Source organism: Molothrus aeneus, chromosome 1, assembly GCF_037042795.1.
Source record: "Molothrus aeneus isolate 106 chromosome 1, BPBGC_Maene_1.0, whole genome shotgun sequence".
In the NCBI taxonomy this organism is placed as follows: Eukaryota; Metazoa; Chordata; class Aves; order Passeriformes; family Icteridae; genus Molothrus; species Molothrus aeneus.
Window position 1 is genome coordinate 1,546,527 of NC_089646.1, and position 17,797 is coordinate 1,564,323.

The 17,797-nt window shown below is 48.4% G+C and overlaps 1 protein-coding gene across 2 annotated transcripts in view; it reads left to right on the forward strand.

Moving 5' to 3' along the window:
• ALS2CL (ALS2 C-terminal like) overlaps positions 1-17,797 on the forward strand; it is a 41,869-nt gene that overhangs the window by 5,056 nt on the left and 19,016 nt on the right. The window contains exons 1-12 of one of the 2 annotated variants that reach the window (XM_066550327.1): positions 883-1,075; positions 3,336-3,453; positions 4,351-4,543; positions 5,452-5,517; positions 6,409-6,574; positions 7,281-7,409; positions 8,759-8,878; positions 10,240-10,316; positions 10,856-10,922; positions 11,409-11,605; positions 15,857-15,922; positions 16,808-16,906. In XM_066550327.1, coding sequence (XP_066406424.1) covers positions 956-1,075; positions 3,336-3,453; positions 4,351-4,543; positions 5,452-5,517; positions 6,409-6,574; positions 7,281-7,409; positions 8,759-8,878; positions 10,240-10,316; positions 10,856-10,922; positions 11,409-11,605; positions 15,857-15,922; positions 16,808-16,906 — 1,418 coding nt within the window. In that variant the 5' untranslated portion in view covers positions 883-955. Of the gene's footprint in view, positions 1-882; positions 1,076-3,335; positions 3,454-4,350; positions 4,544-5,451; positions 5,518-6,408; positions 6,575-7,280; positions 7,410-8,758; positions 8,879-10,239; positions 10,317-10,855; positions 10,923-11,408; positions 11,606-15,856; positions 15,923-16,807; positions 16,907-17,797 lie in introns of those variants that run through there. The other variant, XM_066550336.1, reaches the window with a different exon arrangement.

A 17,797-nucleotide genomic window follows, 5' to 3' on the forward strand; every position in this document is an offset into this window, starting at 1 on the left:
GGGGTCGGGTTTAGGGTTTTTAGGAGGAGGAGAAAGAGTTAAAGGTGGCTGAGCTGCACAGAGAACTCCGGAATCTCCTGCCGGATGGATTTGGGAATTCTAGGGTCTGGTTTAGGGTTTTAAGAAGAGGAGAAAGAGTTAAAGGTGGCTGAGGTGTCCGGGATGGATTTGGGATTTCTAGGGCTGGAATTAGAATTTTTTAGGAGGAAGGGAAATGGTTGAAGTTGGCTGAGCTACACTGAGAACTCCGGAATCTCCTGACCGACGGATTTGGGAATTTTGGGGTCGGGTTTAGGATTTTAGGAGGAGGGGAAAGAGTTAAAAGTGGCTGAGGTGCCTGGGATCTCCTGACCGATGGATTTGGGAATTTTAGGGTTGGATTTAGGATTTTATTTTTTTTTTAAGGAGGGAGGGAAAGAGTTAAAGGTCGGGGTGCAGCAGAGAACTCTGGGAGCTCCTGCCCGGGGGATTCGGGAACTTTGGGGCTGTTTTTGGGGTTTTAACGCGGAAGGGATGCGCCGCCTGTGAATGGCAGGAAAAATCTCCTTTTCCAAGGAATTCCTGGCGTTCCCAGCAAATGGGAGCGAGCCCGGAAGGAGGAGGAAAAAAAAAAATCCCAAATTTTTTTTGGTTTTTTGGGAGGGGGGAGAAGCGCTGTGGGAACAGAGCGAGGCTGAGAAACGAAACGTGGCCAAAACCCCTCCTGACCCTTTTTTCCTTTCAGTTCCCGAAATTTCAACTTCCCGAAAGTTCAACTTCCCCGAAATCCGGGATGACAAAATCCGGCCTGACAAAATCCGGCCTGACAAAATCCGGGATTATTTAAATAAATAAATAAATAAATAAAAATAAAAGTCGGGGGGAAGAGGAGGAGCAGGAACTTTGGGGAGCCAAGATTTGGGATTTTGTAATCCCGGCTCCCGTGGGTGTTTGGGATTTGGGGCTCAGCCTCCAAATGTGGGAGGGAAATATGGGAGGGAAAAATTCCAGCCTCGGGAACACCGAGAATTCCCGGATTTCTGCGCCTCCCGGAGATTTTCCCAGCCGGGAGTTTTCCTGCGCTGCCTCATTCCAGGTGGGTCCCCCCAAAATCCAGCAAATTCTGGGATTTCCTGCTTGGTTTTGGGATCAGTTTGGTTTAGTCCGGAGGAAACTTGAGAATGCTTCCCCCAGGTGGAACCGGGATCAAATTCCAAATCGCGGAGCGGATTTTCCCGTAAAACCCCGCTTTTCCCTAAGGAATTCCAGGTCTTTTTAAGGGATTTCACTCCCGGCGAAACCGAAACCCCCGAACTAAACCCGGTCCTTGCTCCCACCGCGGCTTTTCCAGGCGGGACTCCCCGATCCCGCTCCTGCAGGAAGGGATTTTCCAGCCTCGCCTGGAATTCCAGGGCGGACGAAACAAAGCTGGAGAAGCCGCGGCGGTGCCAAGAGATCGAGGATTAAAGCCGGGTTGATAAGCTCGGTTTAGCAGGTTTCTGTCCGGGGGGAGGTGATCCCAAAAAAACCCTTCCCAGAGCTCCAGAATTCCATGGGAAGTCGGGATCCAAGGCTCGGTTTTGGGTGCAAAGCGGCGCTTTGGAGGCTTTTAAAAAATAATAAAGAATTAAAGGCAGAGGAGGGGCTGGGTTTAAACTTTGGTTTCATTTGGGGCTGGGTTTAGTCTGTGGTTTAAACTGTGGTTTCGTTTGGGGCTGGGTTTGAACTTGGGTTTAAATTGGGGCTGGGTTTAAACTAGGGTTTATGTTGGGTTTAAACTTTGGTTTATTTTGGGGTTCAGTTTAAACTTTGGTTTAAACTTTGGGTTCATTTGAGGCTGGGTTTAAACTGTGGTTTAGTTTGGGGCTGGGTTTAAACTTGGGTTTAGTTTGGGGCTGGGTTTAAACTGTGGTTTAAACTGGGGCTGGGTTTCAACTTTTGTTTAGTTTGGGGCATGTTTTAAATTTGGGTATAATTTGGAGCTGGGTTTAAATTGGGTTTACGTAGGCCTGGCCTAAAGCTGAGGCTGTTTAGGGCAAACCCCTTTGGAATGTGCAACTGCTCCCTGCAGTGGCTTCAATCCCAAAGAGCAGGAAAATGGGAAATTTTGGGAATGTGGGTGGGATTATCCCGAAAATCCAGCCTGGAGTGCATTTTGGAGGCCAGAAAATCTGGGAATTCCAGAGGAGTTCCAGAATAACAGGGAGGAACAGGGACTAAAGTTGGGTAATTTAGAGATTCCTGATTCTGGAGTTGGTTTTTTTTGGGAATAGGAGCAAAATAAACCTAGGGAAGCCTCCCGGGTTTAGTTCTGGTTGCTAAAACCAGCTCTAGTTAATCCCGGCCTAGCTGGGCCACAGGCCTGACCTGTTTGGGAATGTTGACATTCCAAAGGCGTTGGAAAAGGCCTCATGCAAAGCACCTGGAATTCCCTTGGGAAAGGCTTTGGGCAGGAAAGCGCTGGGGGAATTTCTCAGGGAATTGGGGGAAATTCATCCAGGAATTGTAGGAATTCTTTCTGGGAATTGGGGGGACTTTCTTTGGGAATTGGGGGAACTTTCTTTGGGAAAATACAAATAATCCTGCTGGATATTCCATTAATTCCTGAAGGGATCAATTCCAGGTTTTTCTGAATGTTTTGTGGCCCTGAGATCGATCGTTGGGAATTTGGGAAAAGAGGGAGAAGAATGGGAATGAGATGGGTGGGAAGAGATTTCTCCTTCATCCCATGGATTTCTGGGATTTTCCCCTCTGGAATGCATCAGGATAACCACAAGGAATTAATTCCAGGCTTTCCAGCATTGAGATCATTGGGAATTTGGGAATGGGTGGGATGGGGATGAGATTTCTCCTTCATCCCTTGATTTCCAGGATTTTCTCCTGGGAAAACCCCTCTGGAATTCATCAGGATTAACGCAAGGAATTTCAGGCTTTTCCTGATTATTGGGAATTTTGGAAAAGAGGGCTGGGAATGAGCAGGACAGGAATGAGAGTGGTGGGAAGAGATTTCTCTTTCATCTTTTGGATTTCTGGGATTTTCTCCTGGAAAAACCCCTCTGGAATGGGAAAAGCCCCATCAAGATTAACACAAGGAATTAATCCCAGGCTTTTCCGGCTCTGAGATCATTTGGAATCCGGGAAAATTTGGGAAAGTTCAGGAAAACTGGGCTGGGCTGTCTCTGGTTGAGCTGTTTGGTTTCAGTTTCTCTTCCGACTTTTCCTGAGGATTTTTGTGATCGGCCCCACCCCAGAGTGGGGCCGAGGGCAGGGAAGCTTTGCTGGAAATCCAAGGAAAAACCTTGGGGATAGAATCCAATGGATTTACAGGGATTTGATTCATTCCCGCTGTTTTCCAGGCCATGTCCACAGCTGGAATTTCAGGAATTCTGGGATTGTTGCTCCAGCTGGAGGAAAACTTCTCCTCCTGCCTGGCCCGGATCGACGCCCTCATCCTCAAACCTCTGCTCCAGGCAGGTAAATTCTGGGAATTTTTCTCTGGAATTCCCCCCTGGAATTGATCTGGGAAGGGATTTCTGGCTGGAATTCCTGCTGGGAAGAGGAAGTGTTTTGTGGGAATGTTTTCCTTAAGATAGGGAACGGGGAACGAGGCCAGGGTGGTTTTTTGGGATCAATCCGTGTTTTCACCGGGATCAGCGTTCCCGATCCAGGGAAATTCATGGCCCTGATTTTCCTGGCTGGGGCTTTTCCAGCAATTCTTTTTGGGATGACTCCAAGGAAACTGGGAATGGTTCCTTGGGAAAAGGGGGGAATTTTCCCTCTGGGGCAGCAGGATCAGCATCCAGAGAGTTTGGGATAGAGTTTGTCCCATTCCAGCAAAAACAGCTCCATGCCCTCCAAAAATTCCTGGAGTTTCCCCCATTCTTCCCATTTTTTTCTGCTCTCTTTTTTCCCAAATTATTGAATTCCTTCCAGTCAAAACAGCTCCAAAAATTCCTGGAATTTCCCTTTCTTCAGATCTATTTTTTCCCATTTTTTTCCCCCCTCTATATTCCCAAATTATTTATTTCCTCCGGGAAAAATGGCTGCATGAGCTCTAAAAATTCCTGGAATTATCCCAATTTTTTCCGTTTTTCCCATTTTTCTCCCTTTTATTTTCCCGAATTATTAAATTTATTCCAGCAAAACGGCTCCTTGGCCTCTGAAAATTCCTGGAATTTCCCCTGGTTTTCATTTTTCCCATATTTTCGTCTCTCTACATTCCCAAATTATTCAATTCATCCCTTCCAACCAAAACAGCTCTGAAAATTCCTGGAATTTCTCATTTCCCAGAATTTCTCAACCACAAAATTCCACAAAATCCCTTTGGAATTCCACTTTTCCCACAGGATTTTCCCAATTTTTCCCTCCCAGAGCCGCAGGATCCAAAGGAAAAGGAGAACTTCCAGCTCTTTGTGCTCCTCAATGATCGCTTCCAAACCCTCTGGAATTTCACGGAGGAGAACTCCCGGATCCTGAGGGGGAAATCCCAGTTGGAAAATTCCGGTTGTATCCAGGATTTTTACATCCTCTGGAAAGGAGAGGTTTTCCTCAGCCTCTACATCCAGTGAGTGCTGGAATATTTGGGATTGGGTTGATCCCATTGGGAATATTGGGAAAAATTGGGATGAGAGCCCACAGAGAGAAAATATCTTTGGAAAACGGGTTGGGTGTGATTTTTTCCAGGATTTTGTGTTTCTGGATTTGGATCAGAGATCCCAGCGGGAATGAAATTTTACGGAGAGCTGAAATTCCATAAAAATCTTCAATTTCGCATTTTTGCTTCTCCATGGAAGCGGCCAAAGCGTTCCCAGTTTGGGATTTCCCAGTTTGGGATTTCCCAGTTGGGATTTTCCAGGTGGATGAGGTTTTGAATGATCCAGAGGAATTTTCCTGAGATTTTATTCCTGGGTTTTTTTGGAATTAAACCCAGGTTTAATGCTGGGAAAATGTGGGATTTGCTGGGAGAACACGTAGGATTTCCTGAGAATTTTTGGTACAGAAAATGCAGATCTTGGAAGAAAATCTTGGGAAATATGCGATGGAAAAAGAAAATTCCAAGTTTTACTTGGAAAAATAAAGCTCGGAGCCGGAGTGTGACAATTCCATTATTTCCATCCCAGAATTCCCAAATTTTCCCAATTCTCTTGGGAATTCTGTGGTGAAGAGTCTGTGAATGAACAGCTCGGAGCAGAAAATTCCTTTATGGAATTTCGTTCTGTAAAATCTGATGGAAGCGGATCCCAGGATTATCAGCACTTTTGCCTTATCCAAATCTGCCAAAAAATCCTGGAATTAAGATTGGGAAAGAATTCCAAGATCTGATCCAGCCTTTGATCCCAATCCATCAAACGTCTGGGCCTGCATTTTTCCAGAGGTGCTTTTATGGGATTAAGGGAACTTCCCAAAAAGCTGGGATCCATAAATTCATCCTGAATTTCCCTCTCAAACTCTCCTCCTTGGAATTTTTTCCAGGTATTTCGTCACCTTCGCCAACTTTGTTGTGGTCCAGGGCTTCGAGCAGGCCGCCAGGAGCAAGAGGTCAGCGGGTGGAAAATCCTTGGGAATTTTGGGAATCCTTGGGATACGGGGACACCGGAGAATCTCAGAATTCCACAATGGTTTGGAAAATTCCCCCAAAAAAATCCTCTCATCCTATCCTGGGCCAGCTCCCACTATGGTTGCTCCAAGCCCTTTCCGACCTTGGACAATTCCAGGATTGGATTTTCCTCTTCCCAACCACCCCCAGCTCCTTCTGGAGCTGGAAGCTTGGGATTTGGGGATTTGGGGAAAAGATGGAATTGGAGAGAGGAATTTGGCTGGGAATTCCCACTTAAGCCAGATTTTTATGGAAGCAGGGAATGAAAGCATGGATTTCTAAGGAGCCCATTCCCAATTTTTCCATGGCTCCCGCTATCCCAGGTTGCTCCAAGCCTCGTCCAATTCCAGGATTGGATTTTCATCTTTCCAACCATTCTGGGCTCCTTCTGCAGTTGGAAACTTAGGATGTAGGGATTTAGGGAAGGGGTGGGAATCTAGCAGGAAATTCCTACTAATCCCAGATTTTTGTGGAATCAGGGAATGAAAACATGGATTTCTGAGGAGCACATTCCCAATTTTTCCATGGCTCCTGTTATCCATGGATGGATTCCCTCTTTCCCAATTCCCTCTTTCCAACCACCCCCAGCTCCTTCCAGAGCTGGAAATTTAGGATTTGGGGATTTAAGGAAGGGGTGGGAATCTGGCTGGGAATTCCCACTAATCCCAGATTTTTATGGAAGCAACAGCTGCAAACGTGAATTTCTAAGGAGCACATTCCCAGATTTTTCACGGCTTTCTCCATCCTCACCCAACGCGGAAAGTTTGGAAAACAGAAGAGTGGGAATTCCGGGATAATTTAACGACCCTCTCCCATCATTCCCAATTTTCCAGCGATGCCTGGAAGCTGCACAAGGCGGTGCTGAAGGAATTCCTGCGGGATTTCACCTCGGAGAGCTCCCTGGGCCTGGCCCTGCACCTGGTGCTCCACAAACCCTTCCGGGAGCACATCCAGGGCTACCTGCAGCTCCTCTCGCAGCTCCAGGAGCAGCTCCAGGAGGTGGGGATTCCCTGGAATGCTCAGGGGGTCTTCTTAATGCGTTTTGCGGCAAGAAATATTCCCTAAAATTCAACCTGGATCTCTCCTTCGCTAATTATTCCTGAAAATCCAGCCTGGAACTTGGTTTAGTCCAGGATGGACGCGTTGCTGAATATTCCCAAAAATCCAAGCTGGAACTCCTTTCCTAAATATTCCCTAAAATCCAGCCTGGAACTCCTTTCCTAAATATTCCCACAAATCCAGCCTGCACCTTTTTTGATCCATGGTGGACATGTTGCTAAATATTCCCAAAAATCCAACCTGGAATTCCTTTCCTAAATATTCCCTAAAATCCAGCCTGGACCTTTTTTGATCCAGAATGGACACGTTGCTAAATATTCCCAAAAATCCAACCTGGACATTGCTAAATATTCCCGATATTTTGGGTTGCTAAAATCCAACCTGGACCTTCTTTGCTAAATATTCCCCAAAATCCAGCCTGGAACTCCTTTGCTAAATATTCCCTAAAATCCAGCCTGGACCTCCCTCATTCCAGGAAGGACACGATGCTAAATATTCCCAAAAATCCTGCCTGGACATTGCTAAATATGAAATAAATAAATATTTAAATTTAATGTTTAAATGGATAAATATTCCCTAAAATCCAGCCTGGACCTCCCTTGACCCAAATTTGCGGCGTTCCTGGAGTTTTCCTGTCCTTTTCCAGGGCTCGGAGCGGGATGTGGTGGCCAGTGTGGCGCAGGAATTTGGGAAGCTGGAATCCTTCATCGGCCAGGTCCTGGATGAAGCCGTCTTCACCAAGGAGCTCTGGAAATCCCTGGGCTACAAATTCACCGTGAGTCCCGAGGGAATGGAACAGGGATCGGGAATTTGGTGTGCGCTGGGGGTTTGATAAGGATGAGGAATTTGGTATGGATTGGGAATTTGATAAGGATGAGGAGTTTGGTATGGATCGGGAATTTGAAGTGGTCTGGGAATTTGATAAGGATGAGGAATTTGGTATGGATCAGGAATTTGATAAGGATCAGGAATTTGATATGGATTAGGAATTTGAAGTGGACTTGGAATTTGATAAGGATGAGGAATTGGATATGGATGAGGAATTGGATATGGACCAGGAATTGGAAGTGGATGGGGAATTTGATAAGGATGAGGAATTTGATATGGATTGGGAATTTGGTATGAGTCAGGAATTAGATATGGATCAGGAATTTCAGGTGGATTGGGAATTCAGTATGGATCGGGAATTTGATAAGGATGAGGAATTCGATATAAATCAGGAATTTGATAAGGATGAAGAATTCAAAGTGGATTGGGAATTTAATATGGATCATCAATTTGGTACGGATCTCAAATTTCATAAGGATGAGGAATTTGATATGGATTGGGAATTTGCAGTTGGAATTCAATAGAGCAGAGCTGGGTGGAAGAGCTGGTGGAGCTCCCTGGGGGTTCCAAAGCCGAGTTTGTGTCCCAGGTGTGTCACTGTCACTGGAGCCCCGAGCCAGAGGGAATTTGGTGTGAATTGGGAATTTGATGTGGATCAGGAGTTTGATTTTGACGGGGAATTTGATATGGATGTGATGTGGATTTGGTGTGGATCGAGGAGCTGAGGATTGAAGTTGGCAGCAGAGCTGGGTGGGAGAGCTGGAGAGACTCCCTGGGGGTTTTAACGCTGAGTTTTGTGTCCTGTGGTGTCGCTGGAACCCTGAGTCAGAGGGAATTTGATAGGGATTGGGAATTTGATAGGGATCAGGAGTTTGATTTTGATATGGATCAGGAGTTTGATTTTGATGTGGATCCGGAGTTTGATTTTGATTGAGAATTTGGTATGGATTAAGGATCTGAGGATTGAAGTTGACGTAGCAGAGCTGGCTGGAAGAATTGGAGAAACTCCCTGGGGACTTTAGTGTTGAGTTTTGTGTCCAGTGGTGCCGCTGAAACCCTGAGTCAGAGGGAGTTTAATGTGGATCAGGAATTTCATATGGATCAGGAATCTGAGGCTGGAATTCAACAGGGCAGAGCTGAGTGGAAGAGCTGGAGGAGCTCCCCGGGGTTCCAAAGCCGAGTTTGTGCCCCAAGTGTGTCACTGTCACTGGAGCCCCGAGCCAGCTGATCCCTGCAGGAACTCCTGCCTGGAATTCCATGTCCTCTCCCAGTCCTGTTTTTTTCCTGCTGCTCCAGGACGTGCTGTGTGTCCCTGAGAGGAGGCTCCTGGAGGACAGCAGGAACCTTCCCATCGCGCCCGGCGCCGCCCGCTCCGAGCGGCTCCTGCTCTTCGATGACGTCCTGGTGCTCATCCAGGTGAGCCTGGGATCCTCCCGGGAAGAGAGCACAGACAAACGGACCTGAAATTCCAGCGGAATGGCAGAAATGACAGGAATTCCCACGGGAATGGTGGTAAAATTCCAGGTTTTTGGTGTTGAACGCACAGCAGAGTTTGGCTGTTGGGAAAAGTTGGGAAAACTTTGTTTCAGGGCCATCTGTGTGTGGTTGGCTCTGGAAAATAAAGGAAATCCGGGAAGGAGTAAAGGACATCCAGAGAACATTTTCCCAGGAAATGTGGATTGTCCACCATCACAAGCACCTTTTGAGTTGTCCACACCCTTTTCCACAGCGAATTTTGGCCCTTGGTTATCCCAAGGGATTTGATGGATCAAGGATAGACATTCCATGACCTCCCACGCGTTGGGATAAACAGGATTTTCCATGTTTGTGCCATGGCTGCAGACATTGGAGGTGGTTTTGGGGCTATTTTAGGAATTTTGGGGTGTGGAGATGCGTTCCCATGAGGGAATTCCAGCTTGGATTGTGCCACTGGCTGGGATGGGAACATGGGATCAGCAAATCCATGGAATCATCTCCATGTTCAATCCATGATTTCCATCTGTGTCTCACCTGCTGCTGCCGAGCTTTATGGAGGTTTGGGAATTCCAACTGAGTTGGGATTGACCTGGTTGGGAATTTTGATGTCCCTTCCTTTTCTGGTCTCCCATATCTGGGAAAACACTGTGGAATTCCTTGGAAAACTCCATCCCTCCAGGCAGCAACTCTGTGTGAACACCCGGATGTGAGGCAGGGAGAGGAGATGAGAAATTAAAATTTTCCTCTTATTCCAATCGTTGGAGTTTGTTTTGTTTGGGTGCTGCTGATCCCGAAAGTGGCTCCTTAAATTTGGGATTTCTGGGATACTTTTGGTGGTGCCACCTGGAGTCCAAATCCTAAATCAATCCCAGAATGGATTGGATGGAAAGGGAGCTCAAAGATGATCCGTTCCCACTCCATTCCATGGTTCCAGGTTGCTTCAAGCCTTGTCCAACCTTTCCTTGGATACTTCCGGGGATGAGCAACCAAAAATCTCTGGGAATATTGGCTGGAATGATTTGGGTATGTTGCCATGTGATAGGGAAGGAATTCCTGTGGAGATCAGGGTCATGTGGGAGTGTTTTACTCCTGGATGTAGCCATGGAATTTTGGAAGAGCTTTAGGAGTGTTCAAATGAGAACTTCCCTCCTTTTCCGGTGGCTTTTCCATGTCCAAGGTCTCTCCTCCCGATGTTGGATGGATGGACCAAAAAGTTGGGAATTTGTGCTGCCACTCCAGCTCTGCCATTCCATGGATGTTTCCAGCAATAACAGGACCATCTTTTCCCATTTTTTTTCCAGGGAAACAGCTTCCAAAGTTTTGACCTGAAGCTGGTGTGGGTGGATGAAAACTGCGGAGAGAAATCGGCTCCAGGACTGTGAGTGAGAGATTCCTGCTGGGAGTTAAAAAAATGGAATAAAAATGTTCAGGTTGATGGGAAAATGATCCAAAGCTTTGTCCCAAGTCCTTTCTGAGCCATGGGGTTGAGATAAGGATAATGGGATCTCACCAGCTTGGAATTTGCTACCTGATTGAAATCCCAGGATTTTTGAGGTTGGAAAAGCTCTCTGGGATCATCTAATCCAACCTGTGTCCCATCCCCACCTTGTTCCCAGCCCAGAATTCCTTGGACAGCTCCAGGGATGGGCACTCCAAACCTCCCTGGGCAATTCCAATGCCTGGCCATTAAAAAATTCCTGCTGGTGTCCAATCTGACCCTCCCCTGGCACAACCTGAGGCTGTTCCCTCTCATCCTATTCACTGCCAATGAATCCCAAAATTATTTAATCCAGCCCTGGAGAACTTGAGATCTCTCCAGAAGAACCACCTGGGAAAGCACCAGGATCTCCAGGAGGGGAATGGGAAGAGCTGATGGATTGGGAATTGTGTTTTCCATCCTTTTCTTTCCCCTCCCAGGCACAGCCTACGCATCACAACCCCGGAAGAGACGTTCATCCTCTCCACCAAGGACCCTCAGATGAAGGTCAGGCTTTGGGATATTCCCATCTCTTTATTATTTAAAACTGGAAAATAATTCTGGTGAGGGTGGGTTGGGATTTTTGTCTCCCTTTTCCAAAAGAATCCTGGATTAGATGGCCAGAGGTGGCTCAGGGTTGATGGCTGGTGAGGAATGTTGGTGGGAGCCCATCGGTTTCTTACTGCTTTGCCTGAAGGACAGGCCTAGACAGGCCTATCCCATAGGCAAATCAACTTGAAATTTGTATTTCTTTTTTTTTTTTTTTTCATATCCAAGTGGATATTTTTCCCTCTTTTTTTAACATCCAAGTGGAAATTCCTCCCTCACAGCTCTTGTGCCTTGCTGCAGTATCCACCTTCCAGGAGGAGAACCCCTGTGGAAGCTGCAGATGGGCTTTGATGGGAACCCGCAAGCTCCCCGCTGCTTTCCCGGGGCTGTCTCCGGTTGGTTTTCCAGGGGTTTGTGCTCATTCCCCGTTCCCCGTGCCCGCAGGCTGTGTGGAGGTGGAAGCTGGAGCAGGCCGTGCGCCAGGCGCTGAACGGGAAGCGGGATTTCCCTCTCTGGGGCCGCAGCGGGGAGGGCAGCGAGGCCCCGTCCCGCCGCTTCTTCACCTACGTCTTCCGCATGGAGGGACGGCTCCGCGGCGCCACCTACGAGGGAGAGTGGCTCTGGGGGAAGCCCCACGGCAAGTAAGGAACCTTCTGGGCTCCTTCTCCAAGTCGGGGAAGAGGGTTGGGAAGTGCTGGTTTGGAGTTTCTGTGAAGGCTGGGAGAGATCTCCAGGTCACTCATGAGGGGGCTGCTCCTTTTCTGGGCAGGCTCTGAGTAAGCACCTACAAGGGCAAGGGAAGGAACCAGGAAGGAACCTTTTAGGCCTCTTTTCCAAGTGGGAATAAGGTTGGAAGCACCTTTAGGGCCCCTTTTCCGAGTGGGAATAAGGATGGAAGTGCTGGCTTAGAGATTTCTGTGAAGGTTGGGAAAGATCTCCAGGTCACTCATGAAGGGGCTGCTTCTTTTTGGGCAGGCTCAGGGGGGCCACCTATGAGGGCGAGTGGCTCTGGCAAGGAACCTTTTGGGCCTCTTTTCCAAGTGGGAATAACATTGGAAGTGCTGGTTTGGAGTTTTTGTGAAAGTTGGGAAAGATCTCCAAGGTCAACCCAAACCTCTCCAGGTCACTCATGAAGGGGCTGCTCCTTTTTGGGCAGACTCTGGGGAGCCACCTATGAGGGCAAGTGGCTCTGGGAAGGAACCTTTTAGGCCTCTTTTCCAAGCAGGAATAAGGTTGGAAGTGCTGGTTCGGAGTTTCCCTGAAGGCTGGGAAAGATCTCCAAGGTCAACCCAAACCTCTCCAGGTCACTCATGAAGGGGCTGCTCCTTTTCTGGGCAGGCTCAGGGGGGCCACCTATGAGGGTGAGTGGCTCTGGGAAGGAACCTTTTAGGCCTCTTTTCCAAGTGGGAATAACCTTGGAAGTGCTGGTTTGGCATTTCCACGAAGGTTGGGAAAGATCTCCAAGGTCAACCCAAACCTCTCCAGGTCACTCAAACAGATCATGAAGGGGCTGCTCCTTTTCTGGATGGGCTCAGAGTGGCCACACCTGTGAGGGCGAGTTGCTCTTGGGGAAACTCCATGGCAAGTAAGGAACCTCCTGGGCACCTTTTCCAAGTGGGAATAAGGTTGGAAGTGCTGGTTTGGCATTTCCGTGAAGGCTGGGAATGATCTCCAAGGTCACTCAACCACCTCACCACGGGTCTGCTCCTTTTTTGGGCACTTCCAGAGTGGGAATAAGGTCAAAATTTGATCCTTAATGATGCTGTGGATGTGAATCCAGGCCCGGCTCTCTGATTCCTGCCTTACTCATTTTCACAGGGAATTCTGGCCTGGAGAGCAGGTTTAGCAAAGCCTGAGTTCTAAAACTTGGGATTTATTGGGGGCGTTTCATTGGTGGTTTATGGATTAAATCCTAAAGGCTGCCCCAGAAACGTGGTCTTGGTCACCCTGAAGCTACGTGAGCTGGTGCCTCTACTTAGGATTTAGGCTTGGCCTAAAATCGAGATCTCAGCCTGGGATATGAAAATCTCACCCTCGTGATGAGGAAAATCCCCAATAAAAACCCTTTGGGGAGAATTTTATTTATATATTTTATTTATATTTGTTTTATTTTATTCTCCGCCAGCAAAATCTCTTTGAACTTTATCCAAACTTGAAACATCCAAACTTTTATCCCAGGAATTAAGAAAAGCTTAAATCCAAAAGGAGCTCAGATGGGAATATTGGGAACTGTTCAGTAAATCTAAGTTTAAGCGAGGGGATGTCTGTAAATCAAAGGTTCCCGACCAAAATTTCTTGGACATAGGATAGAGAACACTCTGGTTATGTTGGGGAAGAAACCTGGAATATGACCAAGCTCCTCAGCCACCAAAAACATTGGGAAATTTTATTTCCCATGAGTTTTACACAGTTTGCTCTGGAAGCAAAAAGGATGGAGAGAGACTCACTTTGAGAGAGCCTTAAAATGATGAAAGAATCCAGAATATAAATGGCTTGGAAGGGATTTGGATCCAGTTCCAGCCCCAAGTCCAAAACTGAATCCTGAATATTTCATGGAAGAGATTGTGCCGTGCCCTGGAACAGCATCAAAGGAGAGTTTAGGGCAGGAGACCTTTGGGTCATCCCCACCTTCCCTCCCTCAAAACCATCTCCAGGATTTTGTCCTCTCCTGCCTCAGGGCTGGAAAACTGGAATTAATCCAAACCTCTCCTGCCCCATGGAGTGACTCGGGTGAGGCATCCCAGGAAATTTCTGGCAGAATTCAGGAACTTCAGGCGTTCGATTCCTTGGATTTGACTTCCCTTCCCACTCCTGGAATTCCTCTGCTGTGATTTTATTGCTGGAAGGTTCCAGAGCAGCATCCTGGCCTTGGTGGCCGCTCTGGGATTTCCGAGGGAGGAGCACGGGAGCGGAGCTGTGGGAGTGGGAATTTGGGCTCTTTGGCAAAAACACCAGTGTTCTCCACTGGCTGTCCTGGAATTCCAGAGTCCTCCAGTGCCTGTCCTGGAATTTCAGGTGGCCTGGGCTGGGAGAAGGCCAGACTCCCACTCAGATGTGGCTTAAACATCCTTGTGCCCGGAGCAGACATGAAACTATGGAATATCCTGAGTGGGAAGGGCTCACAGGGATCAAGCCCTGTACAGATCCCAACAACCCCACCCTGTCCAAACTCCTGGAGCAGCCTTGGGAATGTGCCCATTCCTTGGGGAATGTTCAGTGCCCGACACCCTCGGGGGGAAGAACTTTTCCCTAAAATGCAACCTCAACCTGGGCCAGCTCCAGCTGTTCCCTCACCCCCTTTGGCTGCTCCCCTTTCCCCACTCAGACCCACAGAGCCAAAGGAGATTTAAATTAAAATTAAAATATTGAAATTGCCAACACATCCAACCAATCCTCTGGAAAACTTGGAAAAGAGCCACTCTCGTGGAGGTGTTTGAAACAACAACCTGGGTGAAAGTCAAACAACCCCCTCACGGTTTTGGTGTTGCACCATCCCCTGGCAAACCGACCCAGAGGAGGTTTGGATTAAATGTTGGGAAAGAATTCCTGGCTGGGAGGGTGGGGAGGGGCTGGGATGGAATTCCCAGAGCAGCTGTGGCTGCCCCTGGATCCCTGGAATGTCCAAGGCCAGGCTGGAGCACCCTGGGATAGTGGGAAATGTCTCTGGCATGGGGTTGGAACTGGATATTCTTTAGGATCCCATCCAACCCCAAAAATTCCAGGTTTCCATGATTTTGAATTGTTCCAGTTGGGATTTTGAGGTAAAACAGATGAGCTTGGCATCAGTGTGGAGGGAAAATATTCCAACATTCCCTGAGGGATTCCAAAGCCTTGACCCCCAGCTCCAGAAAGAGCTCAGAATTCCTCAAATCCCCAATATTTCCTCTACCTAATTCCCAGTTTTAATTCCAAGCTCAAGATCCATTTAAGCTCAATTTGGGAAGGAATTCCTGGCTGGGAGGGTGGGGAGGGGCTGGGATGGGATTCCCAGAGCAGCCGTGGCCGCCCCTGGATCCCTGGCAGTGCCCAAGGCCGGGTTGGACACTTGGATCACCCTGGGACAGTGGGAGGTGTCCCTGCCCATGGGATGAGATGATCTTGAAGGTCCTTCCAAGCCAAAGCATTCCAGGATTTTGTAATTCCATTGTGTCCGGTTGGGGAATGTGCAGGGATGCGATTTTCTGGGATGAGGCCGGAATTAAAGCTCTCAGTGGGTGTGGGTGGAGTGGGATTCCGGGAGGGAGGGAAATGGCTCCGGAGCCGGGCGTGGCCGGGCAGGAATTTCCCTGGCATTGCCCATTCCCGGCTCTTCCTGCTGTGGGATCTCCTCCTGGAATCTCTTTTCCAGCCCCCACAAAACATGGGATGATCGATCCCTGGGGAATGGTTTTCCTCTGTGTTTTCCCGGTGGCTGAGCTGCTGGAATTCCAGGCTGTGGTGTCACCGTGTCCATGGGGATGGGCCAGGCAGGAGCTCCCGTTGGATCAATCCCTGTAATTAATTCAGGATCAGGTGCAAGGTCCTAAAGGCACGAGGCAGCACCTCCAGAAAATACTTTTGGGATTAGGGAATGGAATGGATTCTTCCCACTCAGCCCAGAGCAGGAAAACATTATGGGATTAAATCCTCCTGCTGGAAACCAAGGCCTGGGGGCGCCTTTTGTGTCTCTGCCCTCCGAGGAACACTTTGGATATTCGGCATAAATTCTGGGAATGGTTTGGGTTGGAAAGAACTTTGGGGAAGATCCAATTCCACTCCCCTGCCACGGGCACCTTCCACAGGACTCCAAGCTCCATCTAAGGCGGCCTAAATATTTAGGCTGGGCTTTAGCAGGTGCTGTTCCATCTGGGAATGTTGTGATGTCCCTTGTGAGAGAATTCCTTGGGTTCCAGGGGGACGCTGAAGTGGAGCGATGGACGCAACCACGTGGGGGATTTCCAGGAGGGCCTGGAGCACGGGTAAGCCTTGGAAAACGGGATATTCCCTGTTTTGAAAAGAAAAACAGGGAATGGTTCCTGCCAGAGGTTGGAACCTGGAGGGAGGGGACTGACACTGACTGATCCCGGGGCTGGAATTTGATCCCGGATTCCAAAATCTGTGGGATTTTTTTTCCTAGGGAGTGTCTTAAAGTTATTTTTAGGTCTCTTTAAAACCTTAAATGACTTTTTCCTCATGATTTAAGAAACCAATCCATGAAATTCAACTATTATTTATCTCAATTTTATTGGAAATAGGACTTTAAGATTCCTCATTTTTCCAAGGGAGAAAAAAATACATCCTGAGCACTTTGTGTTGGGAATCCCAGAACGTTTAACTCGGCCCCTAAAATGGGAAAGGGGGAAAGAGGGGGAAAACAGCGCTGAAAGAAACTCTGGAGAAGAACAATCAGGATCTGGGAATGCAGCTCCCAAAGGGATGAGCTTTCCTTTGGCCCAGTGGCACCTGGGAGAAGTGTCCCAGGTAGGGCTGATCCATGCACATAAACGTTGGGAATTTGGACAATCCTTGGTTTTTTGAACTTCATCCGCTACAATGGAGTTGCTGCTTTCAGTGCAGACATTTCCATCCAGCTGGAACCTGATCCCAAATCCCAAAATCCATGGGAATTTATTCCTAGGAAGTGTCTCAAAGTTATTTTTAGATCCTTTAACAAATCTCACTTAAATGAGGAGTTTTACAGGAGAAACCCAATCCCATGGAATTCAAATTGGTTTTTAAACTTCATCCACTGCAATGGAATTGCCATTTTTCCACGTTGACTTTTTTTTCCACGTTGACTTTTTTTTCCACGTTGATTTTTTTTTCTTTTTCCCATGCTGACCTTTCCGATGTGCCCCCGGCAGGTTTGGGATCTGCCTGGTGCCGCGGCGCTCCGAGGATCGCTATGACTGCTACAAGTGCCACTGGCACCAGGGCAAGATGAGGGGCTATGGAATCTGTGAGTAAGTAAAATCCAGGACGGGTTCCAGGGGTTTGGAGTGGGAAATGTCCCCTGAAATCTTTGTGGCCTTGTTTTGGAAACGCTTTGTGGGCGTTTAGAATTCCAGAATTGTTTGGGAGCTTAAGGATGACACCATTCCATGGGCAGGGACACCTCCTGCTGTCCCAGGGTGCTCCAGCCTTTCCTTGGGCATTCCAGGGATCCAGGGGCAGCCACAGCTGCTCTGGGAATTCCATCCCAGCCCCTCCCCACCCTCCCAGCCAGGAATTCCCAATTCCCAATCTCCCATCCATCCCTGCCCTCTGGCACTGGGAGCCATTCCCTGTGTCCTGTCCCTCCAGGCCTTGTCCCCAGTCCCTCTCCAGCTCTCCTGGAGCCCCTCCAGGCCCTGCCAGGGGCTCTGAGATTTCCCTGGAATTTTCTCCTCCGAAGTCACCCCAAGTCATCCCAGCTTTGGCTGCTGGGAACACTGGGCTGCCCCTGGTTCCTGCTCATCCCTATCCCTGATTTCTCATGCCAAGTAGGACAGACCCAACATTCCAGCTGGGATAGGCCTGTCCTCCAGCCTGGATGTTCTGCTCCTTTGTTTATCTCGGAGCTGCTCTTCCCAGAGGGACCAGTCCAGGGAAGGGCTGGTGGCCACCACAAAGAGCTGGACCCAGGCTTGGCCTCCTTCCTACGGATCCGATTTTCCAGCCTGGATTCACCAGAGCTTCCTGTGCCCAGGCTGGTGAGAGGTCAAGGCCTGAGTGGCCTCTCCCAGGACAGCTCCAAGCCCATGTGTTGAGTCCTTGGATAATTTGGGAAGCTCTGGAATGTCTGGTTTGGGGGGATGCGCATTCCTAACAGCAAACAAGGATCCAAATTCAGCGCTGTCAGAAAAATCTTTGGA